This window comes from Hemitrygon akajei, chromosome 19 (genome assembly GCF_048418815.1).
Source record: "Hemitrygon akajei chromosome 19, sHemAka1.3, whole genome shotgun sequence".
Lineage (NCBI taxonomy): Eukaryota > Metazoa > Chordata > Chondrichthyes > Myliobatiformes > Dasyatidae > Hemitrygon > Hemitrygon akajei.
Window position 1 is genome coordinate 61232006 of NC_133142.1, and position 10830 is coordinate 61242835.

A 10830-nucleotide genomic window follows, 5' to 3' on the forward strand; every position below is an offset into this window, starting at 1 on the left:
TACCTGTCTCCTGACTCCTAGGGGTGACTATCTCCCTGAAACTCCTGTCTATTTCTGCCTCTGCCTCCTGAATGATCCGAAGTTCATCCAGCTCCAGCTCCAGTTCCCTAACACAGTTTGTCAGGAGCTGCAGCTGGATGCACCTTTTGCAGGTGTAGTCATCAGGGACAGCTGTGCTCGCCCTGACTTCCCACATACGGAGCATGCAAACGGAGCACTCAACTGCCCTAACTGCTGTTTCCATAACCTACTCCTAATCTAGTTAGATTAATTAAAGGAGCTTACCCGGCCTTACCTCACCTGGAGTGAAGCTCGTACTCAGCCTCTGCTCACTATTTAAATTCTCCCGCTGCCTCACAGACCAACTTTCACACGCTTGCACACTTTTACGCTTTCACACTTTTACCCCATTAAAACCTTGCTTTTGCCTGTTCTCACTGAAGCCTGATTGTGCAAAAGCCAACCCACTCTGCCTCAGTCCACTCCGACAATGGCCGTTGTATATTAAGGCAGCTCACATTATTCTTCCTAAGCACTGGTATAATTGTTGACTTCTTGAAGCAAGTGGGAACTTCCCCCTGTAGCAGTGAGAGGTTGAAAGTGTCCTTGAATACTCCCACCAGTTGGTTGACACAGGTTTCCAGAGCCTTACCAGGTACTCCATCAGGACCTCTGTCTTGTAAGGGTTCACTCTCTTTAAAGACAGTCTAACATCGGCCTCTGAGACAGAGATCACAGGGTCACCAGGTGAAGAGATCTTCACAGCTGTAGTTATATTCTCCCTTTCAAAGTGGATATAGAAGGCATTGAGTGAAATCTGGTAGTGAAGCATCACTGTCATTCATGCTACTGGGTTTCGCTTTGTAGGAAGTAATGTCTTGCAAACCCTGCCAGAGTTGTTATACATCCGATGTCTCCTCCAACCTCATTCGAAATTGTCTCTTCACCCTTGAAATAGCCCTCTACAAATCATACCTGGTTTTAGGGTACAGGGCTGGGTCGCCAGACTTGAATGCCACAGATCGAGCCTTCGGCAGACAATGTACCTCCTGGTTCATCCATGGCTTTTGTTTTGGGAATGTACAGTAAGTCTTTGTAGGCACACACTCATCCACACAGGTTTTAATGAAGTCTGTAACAACTCCAGCATACTCATCCAGGTTCCAAGATAAATCTCTGAATACAGTCCAGTCCACCAATTCAAAGCAACCTGTAAGCGCTCCTGTGCTTCCCTCGTCCAAACCTTCTTGGTCCTCACTACTGCTGCTGCAGTTTTCAGTCTCTGCCTATACTCAGGGAGTAGATGTACAGCCAGGTGATCAGACTTCCTGAAGTGAGGGTGTGGAATAGCATGGTAGGCATTCTTGATGGTGGTGTAACAATGGTCCAGTGTGTTATTTCCTCTAGTATCGTAAGTGATCTGTTGATGGTAATTGCTTAGTGATTTTTTTCCAGACTGGCCTGGTTAAAATCCCCCAAAACAATGGTGAAGGCGTTAGGGTGTACTGTTTCATGCATGTTGATCCCATTGCTCAGATCATCTAAAGCCTGATTGACATTGACCTGAGGTGGAATGTATACCGATACCAAAATGATCCCAGAAATCTCCTGTGATAGGTAAAATAGATGGCACTTAACTGCTATATATTCCAGGTCTGGTGAGCAGAATTGGGACAGCACTGATGTATTTGTGCACCAAGAGGAGTTGATCATGAGGCATACTCTACCACCTCTGCTTTTGAGAGACTCTATAGATCTATCCTGAAGGTGTATAGTAAACCTGTCAATCTGAATCAGTGCATCCAGTACAGAAGGGGTTAACCAGGATTCCGTGAAACAAAGGACGCACACAGCCCTAATGTCCCTCTGATTCATCACCCTAGCACTGAGATCATTGATTTTATTCACTAGAACAGCATGTTTACCATCAAGATAGTCAGTTTCCAAACATATTCAAGGCAGAGAAGCAATACAATAATTGTGTAGTTATGAATGGAATTGAGGGATATAATTTGGAGAAGTAAAGAGGTGTTAGATGGTCAGCCTTTCTTAGAGAGAGCAGGCAAAGTTCAATGCAAATTTATTATCAAAGTACAGATATGTCACCATATACTACCCTGAGATTGCAGACATATTCAATAAATCGATAATAGAATAATAACCATAACAGAATCAATGAAAGACCACATCAACTTGGGCATTCAATCAGTGTACAAAAGACAGCAAACTGTGCAAAAACAGAAGAAAAAAAAGGAATAATAATAATATGTAAATAAGCAATAAATATGGAGAAAATGAGATGAAGAGTTCTTGAAAGCGAGTCCATTGTTTGTGGGAACATTTCAATGATGGGGCAAGTGAAATTGAGAGAAGTTATCTCTTTGGTTCAAGAGACTGATTGTTGAGGGATAATATCTGTTCCTAAACCTGGTGGTGTGAGTCCTGAGGCTTCTGTATCTTCTTCCTGTGAGAAGAGAGCATGTCCTGGGTGATGGGAGTCCCTGATGCTGCTTTCCTGTGACAGTGTTGGTGTAGATGTGCTTGACAGTGGGGAGTGTCCAAGGGGTCCAATATCCTTGCAGGCATATTTACTAGAGCTGTTGGGAGTGGTTTAAACCAATATGGCATCGGGATGGGGACTAGTATGATAGAGCTGAGGATGAGCCAGCAGGTTTACAAGTAGATGATGGATGAATGTAAGAAAGAACAAGCCAATGATTGGGCACAAATACAGACAGAGCAAAGAGTTGTACCACAGAGGCAAAATTCAAATGGGTGAAGAATGCAGGACGGAAGGTGGTGTATTTAAATGCGCATAACATTTGGAATGAAGTGGACAAACTCATAGTGCAATTAGAGATTGGTTGGTATGACGTTGTGGGTAGCACTGAGTCGTGGCTGAAAGAGGGCCATAGTTGGGAGTTTAACATCAAAGGATATACTTTGTATTGAAAGGATAGGCAGGAAAGAGTAGACGGTGATGTGGCTCTGTTAGTAAGAGAAGGAATTACGTCTTTAGAAAGAGGTGACATAGGGTCAGAGAATGTTGAATCTTTGTGAGTGGAGTTAAGAAACTTCAAGGATAAAAAAAACATTAAGGTAATCATATATAGGCCTCCAAATAGTAGCCAAGATGTGGGATTGAGATTGTAAAGAGAGCTGGAAAAGACATGTAATAAGGGTAATAATACGATAGTTATGGGGGACTTCAAAATGCAAGGGGCTTGGAAAATCAGGTTGGTGTTGAATCGCAAGAGAGGGAATTTGTTGAATGTCTGTGAGATGGCTTTCTAGAGCAGCTTGTGCTTGAGCCTACTCGGAGAAAGGATACCTTAGATTGGATGTTGTGTAATAACCCTGATCTTATTAGGGAGCTTAATGCAAAGGAACACTGAGGAGGTAGTGATCATAATACGATTGAATTCATACTACAATTTGAGAGTGAGAAACACAAGTCAGATGTATCAGTATCGCAATGGAATAAAGGGAATGACAGAGGCATGAGAGAGGAGCTTGCCCAGGTGGATTGGTGAAGGATACTGGCAGGGATGACAGCAGAGTAGAGGAGCCTGAAGATTCTGGGAATAGTTCATAAGGCACAGGGTAGATATGTCCCACAGAAGAAGAAGTTCCCAAATGGCAGGCTATGTAACTGTGGCTGACAAAAGAAGTTAAGGACTGCATAAAAGCCAAGGAAAGGCATACAAGGTAGTGAAAGTGAGTAGGAAGTTTGATGATTGGGAAGCCTTTAAAATCCAACAAAAAGCAACTAAAAAGCTATAAGAAGGGAAAAGGTGAAATATGAAGGCAAACTAGTCAATAATATAAAGCATGATACCAAAAATTTTTTCAGTTATATAAGGAGTAAAAGGGAGGTGAAAGCTGATATTAGACCACTAGAAAATGATGCTGGTGAGGTCATAATGGGGGACAAAGAAATGGCAGATGAATGTAATAAGTACTTGGCATCAGACTTCACTGTGGAAGACACTAGCAGTGTGCCAGAGGCCTTTGAGTGTCAGGGAACAAGAGTGAGTGCCATTGCTATTACAAAGGACTAAAATAGTGCTGTTCGGCAAACTCAAAATCTTAAGATGGACAAATCAACTTGGTCAGATGCACTACATCTCAGAGTTCTGAGAGAGGTTGCTGAAGAGATAACAGATGATCATGGTCATGATCTTTCAAGAATCACTTGATTCTGGCATAGTTCCAGAGAACTGGAGAATTGTAAAATTCACTCCACTCTTTAAGAAGGGAGGAAGATGAAAGAGAGGAAATTATAAACCAGTCAGCCTAACCTCAATAGTTGGGAAAGTGTTGGAATCTATTAATCTGTTAGAGTTCTTTGAGGAAGTAACAAGCAGGGTGGACAAAGGATGTCACTTACTTGGATTTTCAGATGGCGTTTGATAAGGTGCCACACATGAGGCTGCTTAACAAAATAAAGTCCTATGGCAGTACAGGAAAGACACTGGCATGCATAGAGAAATGGCTGACCGGCAAGAGGCAGTGAGTGGAAATAAACAGGGGTTTTCTGGTTGGCTGCCAGGTGTCAGTATTGGGACCGCTACTTTCACATTGTTTGTCAATGATTTAGATAATAGACTTGATGGCTTTGTGGCAAAGTTTGTGGATAATATGAAGATAGGTAGAGAGGTAGGTTGTGCTGAGGAAGGAACAACAGTGCAGACTATTATCTAAATAGGGAGAAGGTACAAACATCAGAGGTGCAGAGGGACTTAGGAGTCTTCGTGCAAGACTCCCAGAAGGTTAATTTACAGGTTGAGTCTGTATTAATGAAGGCAAATGCAATGTTGGTATTTATTTCAAGGGGATTAAAATGTAAAACAAGGAGATAATGCTGAGGCTTTATAAGACACTAGTCAGGCCGCACTTGTCAAGTTTTGTGCCCCATGTCTCAGAATTATTGGAGGGGGTCCAGAGGAGGTTCACGAGGATGATTCCAGCAATGAAGCGATTAACATATGAGGAGTGCTTGGCAGCTTTGGGCCTGTACCCACTGGAATTTAGAAGAATGCTTGGGGTTCTCATTGAAACCTACCAAATATTGAAAGGACTAGATAGGGAGGATGTGGAGAGGATGTTTCCTGTGGGGGGGGGTATCCATAACTAGAGGGCATAGACTCAAAACTGAGGGGTGACCTTTTAGAACAGAGGTAAGGGGGATTTTTTTCAGCCAAAGAGTAGTGATTCTGTGGAATGCTCTGCCACAGACTGCAATGGAGGCCAAGTCCATGGGTATATTTAAGGTGGAAGTTAATAGTTTACTGATTGATCAGGACATCAAAGGATATGGCAAGAAGGCAGGTGATTGGGATGAGCAGGATTTGGGATAGGCCATGATGAAATGGCGGGCAGATTCAATGATCTGAATAGCCTAACTCTGCTGCTATATCTTATAGTCTTACAGAGGGCTTTACCTGTGATGGGGTGGGCTGTATCCATTACCTTTTGTAGGACTTTCCATTCAAGGCTTTGGTATTTCCGTTCCAGGCTGTGATGCAGCCAGTCAATATACTCTCCACCATACATCTATAGAGATTTGTCAAAGTTTTAGATGTCATGTTGCAAACTCCTAAGGAAGTAGAGAAGCTGCTGTGCTTTCTTCATAATTGCACAGTGTGCTGTGGTCCTCTGAAATAATAGCACAGAGGAACTTAAAGTTGTGGACCCTCTCTACCTCTGGTCCTCCAATGAGTTCTGATTCATGGACCTCTGGTTTCCTTCTCCTGAATTCAATAATCAGCATCTTGGTCTTGCTGACATTGAGTTAAAGGTTGTTAGAGAAAGGGACCGAATGGCCTACCCTTCCTTATCTCATGAAAAAGAAGGTGGTTGTTGTCAGAGGTCAATCATCCCACCCCTCAATCGTCACAGCATGGGTTCCTCAGGGCAGTGTCCTTGGCCCAAAAATCTTCAGCTGCTTCCTTACTGACCTTCCTTCCATCAGCAAGTCAGAAGTTGGATGTTCACTGATGTCTGCACATTGTTCAATTCCATTCATATATCTACAGTAAGTGAAGCATGCAGCAAGACATGGGCGACATTCAAGCATGGGTTTAGGTGTGCAAATAACATCTTTAATACAGCAATGTCAAACAATGACCAAACAGCCCACTTGACCGGCTCTCCCTTCACCATTAGCACACATTAACAGCAGAGTGCACTGTGTACAGAATGCGCTGCAGTCACCCACTCAGGCTTCTCTGACAGCAACCCCCAATTCCAAAAGACACGACCTCTCAAACAAGAAAGACAAAGACAGCAGGCATTAGTGAACATCACCACCTGCAGGCTTTCACCATTCTGACAAGGAAATTTTTCATCAAGACTTGATCAAAGTTCAAGTGTTCTCTCCCACTTTGGGAGCACTTCCACCAGAAGGACTGTGGCATCAAAGAGGTGCCTTACACCACTTTCTTGAGCCAGTTATAGTTGAGTGATAAATGTTGGCCCTGCTACCATCTGGTAAATCAATGAAAAGGAAGTGGCTGCTCTTTGCCTTAGTCCTTGGCCCTCCTTTCTCACTATCTGTCTCCAGCTCTGTCATGTTTCAGGATCTGCTCCTAAACCACTGCACTGGGTGCCAGTCTGCACTACGTACCTCCTGTCTTTTTACAAAAACATAATTATTACAAATTTCATTCTACAATACTACAACAAACACAGAAACAATGTTAACAAAATCAATAACACAAATTAAATAGAAATGTTCCCATCCCCATCAAGGGTGGCATTAATCCCTCAACAGTCCTGGAATACCTCCATGGTGCCCGTGGACACCAAGTGTTCTCTCTCCATGGTAACCCAGCCATGCACATACTCCCAGAACTTCGCCAGGCAGTCTGCCAGGGCAGAAGCCTCTGCTGCCCACTTCCAGCACTCACAGATAGCTATCTTTGCCAACCTCAGGAACAAGTTTGCTATGACAACCTCATCCCTCCTTGCCCTCCCTCTCCTTACTGAATAAACACAACTGAATAGTGTGGGGCTAAAATGAAACCAGAAGCTCACACAGAAGCAAAAAGAGATTGCAGCGGGGCACACTCTGTGTACATATGGACATAAACTTATAGAACACTACAGTGCCGAGACTGACCCTTCACCACATCCAGTATATGCTGAACTATTGATCTGCCTAGTCTTATCGACCTGCACCTGGATCATAGCTCTCCATACCCCTCCCATCAATGTACTGATCCAAATTTCTCTTAAATGTTGAAATCAAACCTGCATCCACCATTTCCACACTGTGGTGATATCACATGTCACATGTAAGAACGTGACTGGATGGAGTTCTGAGCATGCGCAGAAATGAAAGAATGATCTAGAAAGCATGGCAGTGTAAAACGTGGTTGCTGTTTGCTGTTAAATAAAAGCTCTAGTTCTATTCTTCCAGAATATGTTTTGTTATTAGAAACCCACGGTACATATAAAGAACACAATACACACTCAACACCCTCTGAGTGAAGTGGTTCTCTTCATGTTCCCCTTAAGTATTTCGTGTATGACCTTTAACCCATGACCTCTAGTTCTAGTCTCACACAACTTCAGTGGTAAAAAACCTGCTTGCATTTACCTATCTATACTGCTCATAATTTTGTATACCTCTATCAAATCTCCCTTTGCTCTCCTATGCTCCAGGGAATAAAGTCCTAAACTATTCAACCTTCCCTCTACCCCAGGTCCTCAAGTTCTGGCAACATCCTTGTAAATGCTCTCAGCACCCTTATTGATATCTTTCCTGTACATAGGTGACCAGAGCTGCACAAAATACTCCAAATTAGGCTTCACCAATGTCTTATGCAACTTGAACATAACAGTCCAACTCCTGTATTCAGTACTTTGATTTATGAAGGTTAATGTGCCAAAAGCTTTCTTTACAATGCTATCTACCTGTGATACCACTTTCAATGAGTTATAGAACTGTTCTTCCAGATCCCTCTGTTCTACTGCACTACTCAATGCCTGACTGCTCACCATGTAAGTCCTACCTTTGTTTGAACTCCCAAAGTGCATAGTCTCACACCTGTCTGCACTAAATTTCATCTTCCATTTTTCAGCCCATTTTTCCAGTTGATCCACATCTCTGATAGCCTTCCTTGCTGTCCACTATGCCCCAATCTTGGTATCATCTGCAAATTAGCTGATCCAGTTTAACATCATCATCCAGATCGTTGATATAGATGACAAACAACAAAGGACCCAGCACCAATCCTTGCGACACTCCACTAGTCACAGGCCTCCAGTCAGAGAGGCAACCCTCTACTACCACTCTCGGGCTTTTCCCACAAAGCCAATGTCTAATCCAATTTACTACCTCATTTTGCATGTCAAACCGTCTTGACAAACCTCCCATATTGGCCTTGAAAACTACCTTTCCTTCAACTTTCCTGGAATCTTCCTTGAAAAACTCTATAAGATTGGTAAGACACAACCTGCACAAAGCCATGTTGATGATCGCCAATCAGTTCCTGTTAACCCAAGTACTTATATTTGGTCCTTTAGAATATCTTCCAATAACTTACCCACTCTTGTTGTCGGCCTCACTGGCCTATAATTTCCTATCTTATTCTTGGTGTCTTTCTTAAAAATGGGAATGACATTAACTACGTTCCAATCTTCCGGCACCTTGCCCATGGCCTAGTAGATATCTCTGCTGGAGCCCTGTCAATTTCTGCACTGGCTTCCCACCAAGCCCGAAGGAACACCTTGTCAGGCCCTGGGGATTTATCCACCATGTTTGCCTCAAAACAGCAAACAGCTGCTCCTCTGTAATCTGTACTGGTTGAAGACCTCACTATTTTGTCTCATTGCTATGGACACTACCTAGGTCTCCCTCATCTTTTTCGGCTCCATGCAGAGATGATGATTCGGGTTTTCAAGAAGACCAATTTTGTTTCTTGCTATCCTTAACCTCTTAATATATCTGTAGAAACTCTTGGGATTCTCCTTCACCTAGTCAGCCAAAGCAACCTCGTGCCTCCTTTTAGCCCTCCTGATTTCCTTCTTATATGTTCTCTTGCATTTCTTATACTCCTCAAGTACTTTATTTGTTCCTACTAGCCTATACCTGGTATGCATTTCCTTCTTCTTCTTAAACAAGGTCTTAACATCTTTCAAAAAGTGAGGTCACTAAAGCTTTTTATTCTGACTGGGTGGAACATACATCTCTGTACTCTCAAAACTTCACTTTTGAAAGACTTCCACTTACTAAGCATACAGAAGTAACAGTTGGCTGGGAGATCCCACAAGCTAATGAATTTATTATAGGGCACTGCTCTATACAGCAGCTGCCACCCCACATCCCTGATATACATGGGAAAGAAATCCTCGTAAAGAAACTTTTAGTGGGAATCTCTGCAACTGCTCCTGCTGTCTCACATGCTTCAAGTATTTGCTTTGAACTATGATCATGCTTCAGTTTCTAAAGTGTGATTACAGCAATGGTTCTCTAGACGTGTTTTGCAATGTCCTGACCATCACTCTCAGGTCTGGCTGTTGTGTACCAGAAAAACAATTCTCTCTCCTTCTCTCTCCCAGTTCCGTAACTGCATGATCACCACGGTTTGCTGTGGCAAGAACCCATTCGAAGAGGAGGAAACTACTTCAGCCAGTGCCAGCAAGACAGAGGCTTCATCTGTTTCCTCCAGCCAGGTGGCCCCTGCATAACTCCTCAGCTCAGCAAACACAATGGAGGCAGAAGTTGGGATGACACCTCCGTCCGGCCTCTGCCAGACAAACTAATGTTGTGGAGGTTTGAAGGCCCAAGATTTCCAAACCCAAAGAATTCACAGCAATATCAGATAGTGGAATTTTTCGAATGTGTGGCACATATTTGTACAGAGCCATCCTGAGCTTTGTGGTAAAACTCTGAGTCTAATGGTGAGCACTCCCTGGCATGTGGTGAAGATACTGTATATTGTTTCATACCTATTGGTAGCCGTGATCTCTTGCTCTGCTCAGTATTTATAAATGCTTTCCAATGCTTTTTAAAATTCCCTCTTACCTGCAGTTGAATCCATCCTCTTAGCTCAGTTCTGTTCTAGAAAGTACCAGTTAATAAAGAGCGTATTGCAAACAGTTTGTTGCCTGGTTTTATTTCTGCTTCCCAAGGTTACTCTCCTTCTTTGGCGGCCTTTTTAAATCCCAGCTCTTACATCTTTTAGAGATTCAGCTTCCTCTCAGCTTATATCCACACTGCACTTTCTGGAGATCCTGCTTCCTTTGGAAACCTGTCCCTATCACCCACCACTGGGTTATTGCCCCTTTTCCTCAGAGGAATGTGTGCCCATTAGCTCCTCCCATTCTCTAACACTTTCCTTGCTCCTTACTTGGGGTTAAATCATCAACCATCACCTTTGCATAGGCCAAGTCCAATCTTCCACTTATCCATCTCCCTCGAGTCAGTCAGCTCCTCAGTTCCAACTCCTCACTGGGTCTATCAACCCTGCTCCTCCCCTCCACCAAGTCCATCTCCTCACTCCCTGGGCTGACCTTCTCTCATCTATCTACTACCCCAAGCTCTATTTTGGTCTGGCCTCTTGCTCATGATTTCCTTGGTTCCAGCTGTGTTTTTCCGTAATTCATTTTAAAGAACTGATGGAAAAATATTGTAAATCAGGGATGGCAGAGAAGGGAGGCAAGTTTCCTGCTAACTACCCTGTTTTGTGCTTTGAGAAGCCCACTGGTCTACACTCCATGAAACTGCAGATTGCTTTGTGGGACCGCAAACAGTTCTATGTGACCTCAGACAGCAATGCGTGACCGCAGACAGCAATGTGTGACCACAGACATATATGAGTG

At 43.3% G+C, this 10830-nt stretch overlaps 1 protein-coding gene across 1 annotated transcript in view; it reads left to right on the plus strand.

Moving 5' to 3' along the window:
* Positions 1–10105, plus strand: part of LOC140741977 (rhodopsin) — a 179628-nt gene extending 169523 nt beyond the window's left edge. The window contains exon 5 of the mRNA XM_073072613.1: positions 9568–10105. Within this exon, the coding sequence (XP_072928714.1) occupies positions 9568–9696 (129 nt within the window). The 3' untranslated portion in view covers positions 9697–10105. The remainder of the gene's footprint in view (positions 1–9567) is intronic.
* The last annotated feature ends 725 nt before the right edge of the window (positions 10106–10830 follow it).